The sequence below is a fragment of the Cokeromyces recurvatus genome (assembly GCF_025118155.1).
Source record: "Cokeromyces recurvatus strain NRRL 2243 chromosome Unknown BX663scaffold_14, whole genome shotgun sequence".
In the NCBI taxonomy this organism is placed as follows: domain Eukaryota; kingdom Fungi; phylum Mucoromycota; class Mucoromycetes; order Mucorales; family Mucoraceae; genus Cokeromyces; species Cokeromyces recurvatus.
This window is the reverse complement of record NW_026251400.1, coordinates 45,171-60,733: the sequence shown is the minus strand read 5'-3', so window position 1 is coordinate 60,733 and position 15,563 is coordinate 45,171. Positions and strand designations below refer to the sequence as shown.

General features: G+C 30.9%; 4 protein-coding genes across 4 annotated transcripts; 2 read left to right on the top strand and 2 right to left on the bottom strand.

Moving 5' to 3' along the window:
- The first annotated feature begins 21 nt into the window (after window positions 1-21).
- BX663DRAFT_510667 (uncharacterized protein) lies at window positions 22-2,332 on the top strand. Its single transcript, XM_051527780.1, has 5 exons — window positions 22-413; window positions 501-713; window positions 772-1,591; window positions 1,644-2,075; window positions 2,146-2,332. Exons 1-5 carry the CDS (start codon window positions 143-145, stop codon window positions 2,240-2,242), a joined length of 1,833 nt encoding a protein of 610 aa, XP_051382286.1. The 5' UTR covers window positions 22-142; the 3' UTR covers window positions 2,243-2,332.
- A 1,786-nt stretch (window positions 2,333-4,118) lies between these two features.
- BX663DRAFT_561425 (cyclin-like protein) lies at window positions 4,119-6,071 on the bottom strand. The gene is made up of 3 exons (XM_051531924.1): window positions 5,838-6,071; window positions 5,602-5,748; window positions 4,119-5,520 (listed from the first exon to the last, which is right to left on the bottom strand). The coding sequence occupies exons 1-3, from the start codon at window positions 5,871-5,873 to the stop codon at window positions 4,171-4,173; spliced, it is 1,533 nt and encodes a 510-aa protein (XP_051382285.1). The 5' UTR covers window positions 5,874-6,071; the 3' UTR covers window positions 4,119-4,170.
- Window positions 6,072-9,396: 3,325 nt separating this feature from the next.
- Window positions 9,397-10,143, top strand: BX663DRAFT_435618 (uncharacterized protein; the record flags this gene model as incomplete). The annotated part of the gene is made up of 2 exons (XM_051523136.1): window positions 9,397-9,597; window positions 9,790-10,143. The coding sequence occupies 2 exons, from the start codon at window positions 9,397-9,399 to the stop codon at window positions 10,141-10,143; spliced, it is 555 nt and encodes a 184-aa protein (XP_051382284.1).
- Window positions 10,144-10,229: 86 nt separating this feature from the next.
- BX663DRAFT_71461 (P-loop containing nucleoside triphosphate hydrolase protein) lies at window positions 10,230-14,936 on the bottom strand. The gene is made up of 4 exons (XM_051532295.1): window positions 14,768-14,936; window positions 14,115-14,702; window positions 12,884-14,052; window positions 10,230-12,767 (listed from the first exon to the last, which is right to left on the bottom strand). The coding sequence occupies exons 1-4, from the start codon at window positions 14,837-14,839 to the stop codon at window positions 10,346-10,348; spliced, it is 4,251 nt and encodes a 1,416-aa protein (XP_051382283.1). The 5' UTR covers window positions 14,840-14,936; the 3' UTR covers window positions 10,230-10,345.
- Between the last annotated feature and the right edge of the window lie 627 nt (window positions 14,937-15,563).

Here is a 15,563-nt window from a genome sequence, read left to right as displayed (position 1 = left end):
TATAATATCAATATTGAAGGTCCGTCACATACGACTGCTGTTCATCTTTAGCAACATAAAGCAGTATACTAAAAAAGAGGTTTTTTTTCTTCTCTTTTTTTTTTTCTCTTTCTAAAAAATAGATTTTCATTAAAAATTTGTGATGCCTAATTACAGTAAAAAAGGGAATAGAGGAGGCAATGGTAGAGGTAGAGGCAATGGTCGAGGGAATGGCAGAGGCAATGGTAGAGGAAGAAATGGTAGAGGTGGAGGAGGCAGAGGCCGTAATAGAACTCTGATCCCTACTTCCCTAGGCTATGTTTACAAGCTAGAATCTAATGTGGACGATTTTGATGATGATTTTAGAATATATGGTCAATTCGGTAGTGATGAAGAAAATTCAGAAACTGAGACAATGCAATGCAAATATAAAGGTTAATATTTTTTTTTTTTTTTTTTTTTTTTTTTTTTTTTTTTTAAAAAAAGGAGAATAATATGAATTGACTAAAATCCATCTTTAGGAAAAAACAAAAAGAATAAAAAGAGAAATAATCAAGTGAATCAGCATTTGCGTAAACCCTTATATGATAACCAAAATGAAGATGCCTCTAGAAGTTTTGGCATATCATCTTCTGCTTCCGCAGTAAATTTTGGTAGTACAAAAGGAAAATCAAAATATTTGAAAAAGGTATTGTTTACAAGGTCATCTTCTTCCTTAGATCTAAGTAATAAAGGTAGGGACCAATAAGTAAAATTCAGTTTCATTTCTTTATATTTACAAATATATAATAGAGATTGAGCAGGATGATATAAATGAAGAAGAGACTATTAGTAACAATTTATCAAATTTATCATTAAATGAAAACGAAAAGAGGGCAGCTGAAAATGAATTACAGAGCTTATTAAGCATAAACAACAATAAGACTAAGTCTAAGCTTGTATATACCGAGACTATTGATTATAGTGAACAAATAGAAAATGATAGTTCAGAAGAAAACAGTGATTTGGAGGAAAGTGAATATGACGATGATCAAGAAAGTGACATAGATCATTATAGTACAGATAATGATTTATTGGAAGAAGATATGCTTATTATGAGAGATTATATTGAAAATATTGAAATGGAAGAAGGTGAAGATTTGAATGATCTCCTAACTTGGTCTGTAGAAAATAATATTAATTTAGAAGATGACCTTGATGAAGAAGAAATATATGATTATTCTATGCTTGATAACCATCTCCTCTCTTCTTCATCTGAAGATGATCTTATTGAAGAAGAAGAACAACATATTACAAAGAGTAAAAAGAAAAAGGAAAAACAACCTACAAAAGAAAACTCCAATGTTAATAAGACACAAAATAATGAATATAACACATTGGTTGATCCTGAGATATTCGGACAAACATTAAAGGCAGCTTTAGCAGATGTTCCACCTGGATTAAAGCCTGGTATGAGAAGATGGTATGAAAAGCAGCAACGTAAGGAACTTCGCAAAAAACAAAAACAAGAAGCCAAAAAACAAAGGAAAAATAAAAACAAAAATAAAAAAGGAAACAGCAAATATCAAGGTGATAAAGAAGAATTAACGAATCAAATCTTGAAAATAGACGAGTAAGTTACGAATAAATGTATATATTACAGTTACTAAAAAAAAAAAAAATAGGCGTATTCGTGAATTTATTCAAGATGAAAGTATTTCAAGTCTTCAATTTAGTCCTATGCCTAGTAAAGTTCGGAAGCAAATTCATATCATTGCAAACTTTTATAAAGTCAAATCTCAAAGTTTTGGTGTTGGCGACTCTAGGTGTACTGTTATCACTAAAACTCAGAACACTTGTATACCGAAAGATCGAAGCAATCTAAATCGTTATCTTTTAACTGTACAATCAAATATAAATGATAGAAATAGAATTGCTGCAAAATATCAAACAAAGGAAAAAATAAGTAAATATCAACAAAAGAATAATAGTGGTGGAACAAGTATAGTTCAAAAGAAACAATCACAAACTCGCATATTTCATGGAACAGTTGTCGCTTCTGATGCTGCGCCTATTGATGAAAATAATGTTGGACATCGAATGCTTGCAGCTATGGGGTAATAAGTCTAACTATACTATACTATAAAATAAATAATGGACAATTTATTTATTTATATTTTTGTTTAGATGGAAACAAGGTGAAGCATTGGGATCTAAAGGTGATGGTATTATTGCGCCTATCGAAGCAATTATTCGAGGAAAGAATAGAGGTCTTGGAACATAAAATAAAAAAAAAAAATTAATTCCAAAGTTGCTTTCCAAGTTTTCGTTTTTCTGCTTTTGCCACTGCTGCTTCAATTTTCTTTTCTTCTTTATCTGCAAAAGCCAGTGCTCGGGCTAATTTTTTTTGTTTCTTTAAGTTAACCTTCTTCTTTGTTGTTGCCTTTTTTACTTTATGTACTGCTGGTGCATTATTTTTGGTAGTTGTAATAGCTTGTTTACGAACATGTAATAATCGAAGCTCGTGTTCAATACGCTCCTTTGCTATTTTTTTTTTGTTTTTGAAAAAAAAATCAATATTAGGCTATTACATATTTTATAAAAGTCTTACCATTCTTTGGCTCAAATTCAGCATTTGCATATTTAGACATAGATTTTGGTTGACCTTCAACAACTAATCATTTTATGAGTAAAACAATGAAAAATCTTGAAATTCATCAATTTGTTATACCTTTCTTTTGAATCTTTCCCATTTTATTATACAAAAAAAACAAAACAAAAAAAAAAAAAAAAGAATAAACAGGGAAAAAAAATAGATATTGAATTTCAGTGGCTTATTATTACTGTTACTATTTTGATTTGCCGAATGTTTTTCCTTCAGTTTATTTGTTATTATTTCTCATGATGACACTATATTTTCCTTTATACTCTTCAGAAAGAACACTATTTATCTCATTCTATTTTTTTTCTAATCAGATTCTTTAAAGTATTAACATAATTTACATTTTTTTTCTTAAGAAAAAAGATGTATTAAAGGATTATCAATACATGCTTAGTGAAATTATGAGTAGAGTTTTGAGCAGATAGACATTCAAAGTCTCCAAATTAGTGTGTTTGTTTCTATTATCGAGTGAATCATTCTTTATCCTAATTTATGAAATTTTCTTGGAAACGAAGGCCTTCTTGATCCACTTTTATAGGTTTTCTGATCCAGAAGTAGAGCTCCTAAAACCAGAATATTAATGTATTTCTCGACAATCCAAAGATAAAGCTACTCTGGTTACATGTATCGATATACACACAACATATATACACACACACACACACACACACACACACATATGTATATAGGTGACTAATTTGATAAAAAAATTTTTCTGTTTCTATATTAAACCTATCTATCGCTATAGCGATAGCGTCTCCTCTAGATAAATATCCTGAAGTTGCATAGTAATCTTTTTGATTAGCCAATTGTAATTAATCGGCTTTAGAAAAATGCATACTGAAAATAAAAAAGAGCCAAGTGTATGACATGCTTTTTCTTTATATTGATGTAATGTTCAAGTTATCATAATAAGTGATTACCATTTGACACTTTATTTAATAAAAGTAGAGAATACATAGTTCAATACCTAATTATGCTGGGTATAAAGCAATTTTTTACTGCGAGGCACAAACCCGATAATTATTTATTGTTTTTGCTTATATTGCCATCATTAAGACCGACTTTATTATGCGACTTATTTAATGTTTAGCTTAGTGAGAATAATAAAACAAAGTGAAGAGAATGTCTAATGGTATTAATTACTTTTTTCTTTTGATGCTGTACTTGAATACATTTATAATAAATCTTATAAAAATACGTTCATTTTCGGTCACTAAAGGGTTTGAACTGTACAAAAATGAAATGTTCTCACTGATTGTATCCTTTAAGAATGCCTAGTAAATGTAAAGTTGAAATAATAGACTCCATAAAAAGCTGTTTACTATTACTGGTAGTACTATACAAGAAAAATACATTCAAACTGAAATAACACGAGCTTTATAAGTATGGATAGCCTCAGAATAATACAATTGTTTGATACAGCTATGTTAAATGATAGTTTTCTTTTAATCTTTTGCCTTTTTTTTTTTTTTTTTTTTTTTTTTTTTTTTTTTTTCTATACGATAATTTTTATGAGAATCTAATAATATTATCACAAACAAAACGTATTAGCTTTCTTCAGTTTGAATATCACAATACTTATGAATCCATTCTTGAACAAATATAGACGCCTTTAAAAATGACTGATTGGACCATTTAGTAAATAGTGTATCGCGTGTCGCCTTGGAAAGGTACTGAATCATAATCTCAATTATAGGCTTTAAATCATTACGTTTATATCCTGATAGTCTAACTAAATGATGATTCCAATTCCCCTTAAATAGCATTTTCCTTGACATCCACAAGGCAGCAGCAGCTAATTTAGATCCTCTCGTACCAATCAATCGATGCTCAATTATTGAAACCTCTAGAAAATATCTTGCTAGTAGTTTTGTATGCTCATCACAATAAGCTTCGCTTTTGTATAGACGCTTTAGGAATATTAGCATATTAGGATAACAAAGTTGATAGTCTATAATACGTAAAATATGCATCTCTGCTTGTATGATATCTTTAACCACAAATGCTCCATCTGTCATCTGTGCAAATTGTTGAGCTGAGGGATGACCACCACATTCCTCAACTTTGGCTGCTATATACAATGCTGTAATAGCCATTAATTGAAATTTATTCAGAGCTACTGATTGGTGAGACAAGAATCGGTCTATAATGTTAACGGCGGAAAACAAAGTTTCAGAGAGTAGACCGAGACTGTAGTGTACTTGTACAATCCAGTCAATGATTAGACTGCGCAATCTCCAAGTGATTTCTCTTTGTCTTTCTTCAATATCTTTCAAGTTGACGAGGTAATGAGTCTCTTCATCAAATATATTTGCGTAAATTATATTCATATATTCTTCATTACCAGATAGACGCTCACTTTGTTTCAAAATACATGATGTTTCAAGCATTACTTTTTTCATATGAAGTTCTTCTTCATTTTCATATTGTAACTTGTTTATATCGTGTTCAAAGCTCAAAGCAGAGCCATTAGCATTGGAATAAAAAACAGACTGGTTTTCAGATTCCTTTGTGCATTTAATCTGTATATCTTTCATGTCTCTAGTAGAATCTCTCATCATTTGTTTCTTTATGTCTAATTGTTCAACAGATAATTTGATGTATTTTTGCGTATTATGTTCATCCATAAGATGAGTATGGGGACTGGATGAAGATGTAGTAAAAGGTTCTTTAGATAAAGTCATGCTATCTTGTTGCTTAACAAACAAATGTCTAATTCTATTTGGTGGTCTAATCTTCAAAATGGGGACAGGTTCAATAAGATTATCCGTATTCTCTGCAGGGTAGCGTCTCTGATTATCCTCAAAAAAATCTTGAACTATTTGTTGCTGATCGATTTTAACAACTGGTTTACTTTGTCTATACAAACATTCTTTTTTATCTCTTGTTAATTTCAACTATAATGTAAAAAAAAAAAAAAAAAATAGATATTAATATTATTATCGAGATAAAGATGATCAAATGATATATAATTTTACTTGTGAATGAAATGGTAATTTGTTATGGTTATTGTTAATAGCTTTGTTCAAATAAGCGTCGTTATTTAGTTGCTTATTCCTTAATTTAGAAGTTGTAGATTCTTCTTTGATCTTTTTTAATTCTTTATGAATATCTTTAGAATCAATCTATATTATTAGCTTTGTTATTCAAGTAATATATAAATGCATCTAGAATTCATTGTATAATAAATAAAATAAAATAAAAAAAAACATACATATCTATCACATTTATTTGCATTTTTGTTGTACATTTTGTAATATCCCAGAGTAAATAAATAAAAAAAAAAGAGTCAAGTATTAAATAGTAGAGAAAAACAAGTTATAGTTTTGCTGTTAATAATGTAAGTAAATACAAGATTCTAAACAGGTTCGTAAGGTATATAGCAAGAAATAAGATAACTTTATAAATATACTGTTTTTTATTTGTTAACCCGTTATATTTATTTTTTTTTAAATAAAAAGAAAAGAAAAAGACAACAAAATCTTCAAGTTAGAGAAAATACATTTTTACAGTTTATGGATCCACTTGAAAAAAAAAGGGGGGAAATGGGGCGCCGTTAGGTATATTACAGAGATCCTTGTTTAGAATTGGCAAAATTCAGTTTTCACAGGATGCTCATCAAATTCTCCCGTAAGACATACTTTTCTTTTTTTTCTTAAAGCATCCAATCTCGTAGTCTTCAGACACTTTATTTATTTACATAACAAAATTACTGACTGCCTAAAAATATACGACACCTTAGTCACTTTTATACAAAAAAAAAAAAAAAAAAAAAAAAAAAAAAAAAAAAAAAACCATCTTTTTTAACCAACTCGTGTACAATCTTAAGTGACAGAGAATAATTGTTACAATATGTTGGTCGATTCAGAAGATGATATTATGCAAAGCTATGATGACCTTAATAACGGATTGAAGTTGACAAGACTTTTTAGAATGTCATCAGTTTAATAAAATTTACAGTAAGCTAGAGGAAGAGACGGTTAGAACTGGTTCTATTAAACAATATAACAATTGAAGAAAGGAATAAAGACTGTTCACAAAATTTACACTGCGGATGAAAGAAGATGAGGGGGCCTTTTTTTTTCCTTTCTTTCAGATGATACAATTTACTAATAGTATATTCTATGCAACAGAGCTGACTGATTTGCCAGTAACTAAATCAACTGTTTAAAATTATACGAATAACATTTGTTTGTCTTCGTTTACTCGTATTCGTAAGATAATAAACAAAAGGAATAGAACAAAAATTATAGAAAAAAGAAAGGTTTTCATACTAAAGTCGAAGGGAAGTAATATGAGCTATCATAAAAACTGGTTTTTTTTTCTAGTAAGGAAGCTGTATTTAACTTGCATATGATAGGACAAATGGGGCAACCTAAGAAGGGCGTACCTGTAAAATGTTGAGGTACTAATCCAAAGAGGAACTTCAACCATAATTTTGAAGCTGTAACTACGAAATAAGTTATTGGCTTCTTTATGCCTGAATTTAATGAGTCAAGGAAGAGAAAAAAGACACATAATTATACTATTCTTTAACTGTTTGATATCTGTCAAAAGATCACAATATGATTTGAAAATAGGCTCATGTAAGTGCTTTATTATGGAATTTGATGATTTTATGTTTAAAATGATTAGAAAAATCATAAAAATCACCCATAAGAACTTGATTATAAGTATCAGTAATTGCAACTGATAAGTTTTCTTTTCTCATCATTTGATAATACTCAAGTTTCTCAGTAGGATTCACCCCAAAAGAATAAAATAGTAGCCATTTTATTTTTATTTTTTATTCTTCGTCTTAAAGGCTGCGACCTATGAATTGAATCATTATCCAATACCAAATAACTTTCTTTCAAACTTCTTATCATATCTGTATTGTCAACAAGTTTGCTTATAAACTAAAATAAATGTAACATCTTGTTGAATAACAGTGCCTTTATAAACTTTACTGTTATCTTCAGCTTTTCTGGACAATGATTCATCTTTTTTCAACTGCTTCATTACCGCTATTGTCTAGTAACACAACGTTACATTTTCTAGTTTCTGAAATGGCTTCTCTAATGCGATAAGAAGAAAATTAAGCTAATGTATAGCACCTAATAACCGTATAGGATGATTTACTTTTTGATGCTTTTGCTATTGTAGGAATCCTACTAGCTTATCTAGCCTAATTAATTCTCATATTAATTGTAGAGGCTGGACTCATCTATACAAAAGTTCATAGTTTTTTTCATATAACCATGATCAGATTCCTTTCATTTCATAAATTATTTATATTTCTTCCGTAAGTTATCCACACAATTCCTCCTCATCGTTATGCATATGTTATTTTTCAAGTGATTAAGTCGCAACTTGAAGGTTTTGAATTCTTCTAGTTGAGCAGTTTTTTTTCTCCTAATAATATCGCCTATGGTTTGCTGCCGATTGTCGTTAACCTATTGTTTTGTGTGATTATGATGCTTCCTGATAAATGCTTTTATTATCGTTACTAAATAACAGACTTTTTGTGGGGTGTTTCCTTTTTTTTTTTTTTTTTTTTTTTTTTTTTTTTTTTTGTCTGTAGTTTTTCATCATCTTTGAACAACTTGAAGATCAGTTCCCAACTCCTTAGTGAATTTAGATGTCCATTTTCTCCCGTTAGTCGGTTTTAATCATTTTGTCAATGAACTTATTCACTCTGTCGATTACTATCATTTTTGTATGTTAAAGTTTTTAGAGCATCAACTACTTTGGCAACTGTTATTCAACAATGACTGAAACTTGTTTAACGTTTTAATAATTTTTCACAAAAGAATGTCTTGATTGGACTAGATGCTCAGAGTCATTTTACAATAGATGTGTTGACAGAGAACTAGATTTTGTTTAATATTTCAACACAGTTGTCCATTTTTTTTTAGTCACCTGCCAGCATTTTTATCTATTATGTCTGAAATTAAATTTCCAATTGATTCGAAAAGAAATGAAATAAAAGCATTTTTGTTATATAAATAATCATGTCTCAAGAACATAAAGAATGGATTAAAACTCGCATGGCAATCCTGAGAAAACAGGCCAATTTTTCTTTCAATCAGGATTTGTTCATTTCAATTTTATTATGTTTAATTTCAGGTCGAGATAAGCATCTGATTTTAACAGCTCCTCCTAATCGAGTAGAAGAAGTAACTCACATGACCACACAGGTAATGTAAAAGTGAATTTAACAACTCATTTTAAAAATAATATCAATAGATTAGTCGTTGTCTATTTGGATTCACAACTGTAGACATGAATTGTCATGAGCACCAAACAAAAAATGATCTTGTTGATGTACTATTTAATATAAAAGAAGATAATGTTGCTGGTATAATTAATCAATCTTAAAAAAAAAAGTTATACTAACGTAGTCATATTAGCACACTTGCATAAGGCTACTCATTCTACACAGACAATTAACTCGAAACGTTCTGAAAGATTTCATGCAAGTAATAATGGCCAGATGACTAATAGCCGGAATACGAGCATCAAGGTATTAAAGAAATGCATAAACACTGATGTTATATTAAAATACAACCTATTAGCTCTCATTTTTAGGAGATGACGATTCTGTACATCAAACATCACTTATTAATCCACTTGATTTTAATTTAAAAAAGAGAGAAAACAGGCCTATGATACTCACACATACAACAAATTATGCACACTCAATATCACAAAAAGAAATAACTCACCATAAGAAGGATAGATCTTATTGGTCCGAACATGAAGATATAAAACGATCTCATACGACTACTACCATGTCTACAAAAATGGCTCAAGCACTAATTATGCAAAATCTAGATGCTGCTGATAAATCTGTCCAGGCACTTTTATTGGAGCTCATTGCTACCAAGGAACTAAGGATATCCAATATCAAATACAATGTACCAAAGCCATCTTTTTTGGTAATAGTCGTATTAGCGCAGGGATATAATCGATTATCTATTTTGCCTCACTTGGTAAAACAAAAAATAAATAAAAAAAAATATTAATGTTATATATTGATTCTTTATTATTATTATCATTATTTTTAGATGGATCGATTTTTTATAAGTTATAATTTTGAAGAAGATATGTTTTCAAATTCAAGTACAACGAATACACTTTATCGACAGTCCAGTTATAGAAGATATGCTTTAATGAGACACGAGGAAATAAAAAATTTAGCCGAGGACGCAGCTAAGGTTCATGTTAATATTGATATCACTCGTTATATTCGAGATATTGTGGTCGGTATCAGAACACATCCTCGAATCAAAGGCGGAGTAACAGCAAGATGCAGTCAGGATCTGGTTACTGTTACAAAATCACTTGCTGTACTTTTTAAACGAGATTTTATAACCCCCGATTTAGTTACCATTGCTGCCGAAAAAGTATTCAATCATCGTTTACGTGTACTAGCAATCAATACTAGTGATGACCAAATGGAAAGAGAAGATATGGATACTAATATACCATCAAACATTGTTACCGAAATACTTCGAGTTATTTATGTTCCTGTCTAAATAAATCAGCACATACATACATACATACGTACATATATAAACTCATAATACGGTTTTGAAAAACACTTTTACTATATATTTATATACATCTATATAAACATTATTATATTTTATTTTATTTTATTTTATCTTATATAAAAAAAAAACCATTATAATATGTCTATCTAATAATAATTTATAAATATTGTACATGTAAGCTTTATCAATATACTCTAGTATGATCGTCAGATACATCCTCTTCATTCATTTTTGAAGTATGCGCTTCAGTAGCCATTTTCAACAGGACATCTATTTCTCCAGATTGTTCACACATGGATCTAAAGAGACCAGTATCTTTAACAATTAAATTATACGGTGTGTCAAATTCTATAACCTGGCCCTGATTCAAAACTAAGATACGATCATAATCAATGACCGTACGAAGTCGATGTGCAATACAAAGTAAAGTAGAATCTTTAAGTTCTTCTCGAATTGTTGTCTGAATCTTGGAATCCGTATCAAAATCAACACTAGCCGTTGCTTCATCCATGATAATCAATTTACTATTCTTGAGTAAGGCCCGAGCTAGACAAAGTAATTGACGTTGACCTTGAGAAAAGTTATGCCCACCATCACTAACCTGTTGGTTTAAGTTAGTAATGGCTGATAATGCTTGCTCATTTGCAGTTGATACAGTACTTGGTGTTGATAATCCCTTTAAACGATCTGAAGCTTTGCAAAGATGAACACGTTCTAAAGACTCCCACACCTCTTCATCCGAATGTTCTTCAAAGGGGTCAAGGTTAGACCGTATCGTGCCAGAAAACAGAATAGCGTCTTGTGGGATAATTGTCAATTTTGACCGTAAGTCTTGAACACCGATGGTAGAGATATCAATGCCATCAATTGAAATAGATCCGCCGCATGCTTCTAAGAAACGGAAGAAACTTAAGGCTATCGTGCTTTTACCAGAACCAGTACGACCTACAATACCAATCTTTTCATGCGCTCTGGTAGAAAATGAGATACCATGTAATACTGGATCTAGTTCAGGTGCATATCGAACAACCAAATCTTTTACCTCGATCGAGGCAGTTGTTGGCCATGCAGCAGGTGGTCTGTGATTCTCGATTTGTCCAGGTGGTTCTTGTTCTAACTCAAGATATTCATGTACTCTTTCAACCGAATTAAAGTCCATTTCCACAGAGGTATATTGTCGAATAAACCAGTAAATATTCTCCAAGAAACTGCGAGCATAAAACAAGGAAATACCAGCCATACCGGCATCTAAATACTTGATATTAAAAATTAAAAAAATGCCTGTAAATAAAGTAACGAAGGAGCCTGCAATTTCAACTCGAGCATAAAGCCAACGATTGCTCATCCAAAGCAAATAGAAGGGGGCAACAAATGAATCAATTTTTTCATGAACGGTCCTCATAAATTGCTCCTCTGCACCATAGGCTCGAATTGTTGTAATACCAAGTAATGTCTCTGTAAAATGGGAATAGATCGGAGAACGACTGACAGAATTCAGACGTTTTAACTCACGGGAAATCCGAAGATAGAAGACGCCAATAAGGAAATATAATAAACTAACGATGATGGCAACAACAAGGAATTGAGGAGTAATGATACTGATAACTACAGTAGATGCAACAACACCCGTTATACACTCAATAAGTAGATTGGATGAACGTGCAATTTGCATATCAATTGTCGAGATGTCTTTACCAAACCTGTTTAAGATACGTCCAATAGGAGTGGTATCAAAGAAACGCATAGGAGCATGAATAATACGATTTAATAAGGAGTTAAATAGCATTCGAGCACCTCGGATAGAGCCCCAAAAAATCATAATATTTCTTACAACATCAAATATAATATTCGCTAAACAAATAGCAACGTAGATACCAATATAATAATCTACATTAACAGGCGATTTTTCTTCAAAAACCCAGGATCTAAATACATTTTGCTTTTGAATGATGGATCCTAAAGAATGAAAGGCTTCTTGAATACCAGGTTCCCTATTAGGTAAAGTCATAAATGAAGCACTTTGTTCAGTTATATGACTAATATCATTAGTTTGATCATATGCTGCAGCCCAAACTCTCAACCACCAGTTTTCACCAAAGGTTAAGAATCTAGCAAACACATAGGCAAACAAAATAGCAATCCAAAAGATCCATCCACCACAAGCAGCCATGTAAGTGAAATAAACTTTGGATTTTACTTGACCCTTTTCGGCAGTTTCTTCTTTAACAAGCTTTGTGGTTTCCTTTTTATTATCCAAATCCAGATCTATTCCCGTAATAGAATCAGAATCAATCATATCTTCAATATCATTTTCATTCTCTTGAATATCATCTTTTATAAGCATTTGCAATTGTCCATTTGCTTTCAAATTATCAATCGAATCACATCCTAACACATTACCGTTTTCAATTTTAACTAAAAATTTGGCTCCAGGTAGGCAAAGTCTGACCTGATGAGTGACTAAGATAACTGTGCGTCCTTTTAAAAGATCACCCATAATACATTTTTCATAAATATGTTTTGAAGTATGAGCATCGACAGCGCTAAGACAATCATCTAACAAAACAGTTTTTGCATAAGAATAAACTGCACGGGCGAGTGAAACTCTATTCAAGTATAAATTAAACTATTAATACATATAATTATGCTCTTCCCCCTCCTCCTCCTCCTTTTTTATTATTATTATTATTATTATTATTCATTTATTTATTTATTTATTTACCTTTGTTTTTGACCACCTGAAAGTGAAATACCTTTTTCACCAATTTCAGTACGGTCTCCATCTGGTAGAATTGCTATATCTTTAATTAAATCACATTGATAAAGTGTCTTTTTATAACGTTCAGAATCATAAGGTAAACCAAATAAGATATTATCACGGATAGAAGCATGTCGAAGAAAAGGTTGTTGAGCAGCGTACGCAACTTTATCTAAATATAAGTTTGGATATTCAGGATCAATTTTGGATACATTTTCAACACCCGACAAAGTAATTTTTGAAGGTAAATAAACACATCCAGAAACTATATCCATTTCTCCCAAGAGAGCGTGAAGGAAGCTAGTCTTTCCGCTACCAGTAGGACCACATATCAAACTAAGTTTTCCTGTAGGGAAATTAAATCTAGGCACATTTAATTGAAATATCATTTGTTCATTTTGCGAGCTGGCACGGTCTAATGTTGACTCTGTAGCTGCTAAAGAGGCTTGCTGTTTTAGAGTACCTTTCGAATCGTTAGCATTCATATGCCATTGAAAAATAGATTTTTCAAAACCAACACGAGCTAATACAGTTTGTGGAGAAACACCTTCAGGGAAATCAATAGGTTCTTTATTCATGTTCTCGTCAACTTCAGGTTCCTCCAGGTAATTCGAGATACGTTTTAAACTAACATAAGCTTCAGTGAGCGTAGTAAATGTTTCTGGTAGGAAAATTAAGGGACCACGCACCATATCGAAAAGTGTAATACTAACAAAGGCAACACTTGCTGTCAACTCGTTGCCAGCTACTTTAGTATACCAAATAAATGTACCAACTGTCACCAAGACAGGAACTGCTAAGAAGATGAAACTATTACATATGTTATTGATAATTGTCTTGATCAGTTTCTTTATCTCGTCATGACGAGCTTCATGAATCTTTTTCTCCCAGTTGTCCTCCCAAGCAAAATATTTTATCATACGAATGCCTTGTAGTAATTCATTGACTAAATCATTTCGTTTATCTTTAGCAGCATTAAGAGCGGTATAATTTCTAGACATCACTTTAGTAAGGTAGCCAGAAATTGGAAAACATAGAATCATAATAGCCAAACCAACCAAGGCTGATACACCTAATAATTTATATAGATAAATAATAGATACAGCAATATCTACAGGAGAATTGTAGATCATCTATATATTAAAAAAAAATTGTTAATTAGATATCTTATTTAAATAGTATGCAGAATACGAACATGAATATAAGCTGGAATGTCAGATAAATGATCTGCATCTGAACTCATCAAGTTTGTAATTTTTCCAACATTACTAAATGATTTTTCTTCCCCCTTATTCGTGTCTGATTCCTCTTCTTCTGATTTAACAAGCTTTCCAGACATATCCTTTCTTTTCAAAGTTTTTGAAAAAATTTCTGCATCCAACATAATCAAGGTTCTTATATTCCAACGACGACCCACCCATAACTGAACGTTATTACACAATAATTTGACTACACCTACAGTAAACATACCAATGACATACAAATAAGCAACTTGAATAGCTGGACGCTGCTCTTGACCTAATTCAATGTATTCCAAGAATTTTTGTTGAAAATAAGGGCCCAGATAACTAACTAAACAAGCTAAGGTACAAAATATAAACTGCCACCAAACCTCTACTTTATTTGATTTATAAATTCGTTTAAAGATTTTCGTATGTGCAACCATTTTTTTCGTATTCACAAAGTCTTCGAAAACTGTTCGAGATAGGTGTTGAAAGGTAAGTGCATAGATATTTTCGCGAGTAACAATATTACGAAAACCAAAAACTACTAAAGGATTCATCTAAATAAATAAAGTATATTGAGTATTTTTATTATATTATACATAATTCTTTCATCTTATTTTACCCATTGGAATGCACACCATGAAAAAATACTTGCTGTTGATTCAGGGCTCAATAAAAGATTCTGTATACACATATATATTAAAAAAAAAATGCATATTTATTCATTATCTTTTTTTCTTCCTGCACCCTTCATCTTTAATATTTATAGTTCCACTGATTCAATAATAACTTACATTACGGTATACTTTGCCATCTTTAATTTCAACTTTTTCATAACTTGCAGCTTGAAGATCTCTTGGATGATATGGTTGTGGTGTACTTCCAGTAATACAAAACAATATAAAGGTTATCATGATATTTAAAATATCCCAAGGATGTGATTGTTTTAAAATCAGTGTACGATAAGCTGAATATAAAACCAAATATGTGTAAATAAATGTAAAGATATAATTGTAAACACGATCCTTGTAATGATTCAGGTTAGGTGAAGTGAACGACAAAACTAGCAAAGTACCCTTTATATATGTATATAAGTATAAATATATATATATGTATATATAAATATATATATATAGGAAACATAAATCAACATATATACATACCCAAGTGGCAAAAAAAGAAGCCAAGGCCATGATGCTATATAAGTTTTTCTCATCAGACCCGAGAATATATTTAACAAGATAAAACAGCCAACCTAAAGTAGTAATCGCTGTAAAAAATAATAAAATCAATTTTCTTTTCTTTATCGAAATCTTAATAGAGTCAATATCTGAGGAAATGTCATATTTTGTATCATAGTATTTCTTGTATATCAGATATATAACACATAAGCCTGTTATAAGGATGGGTGATATTGC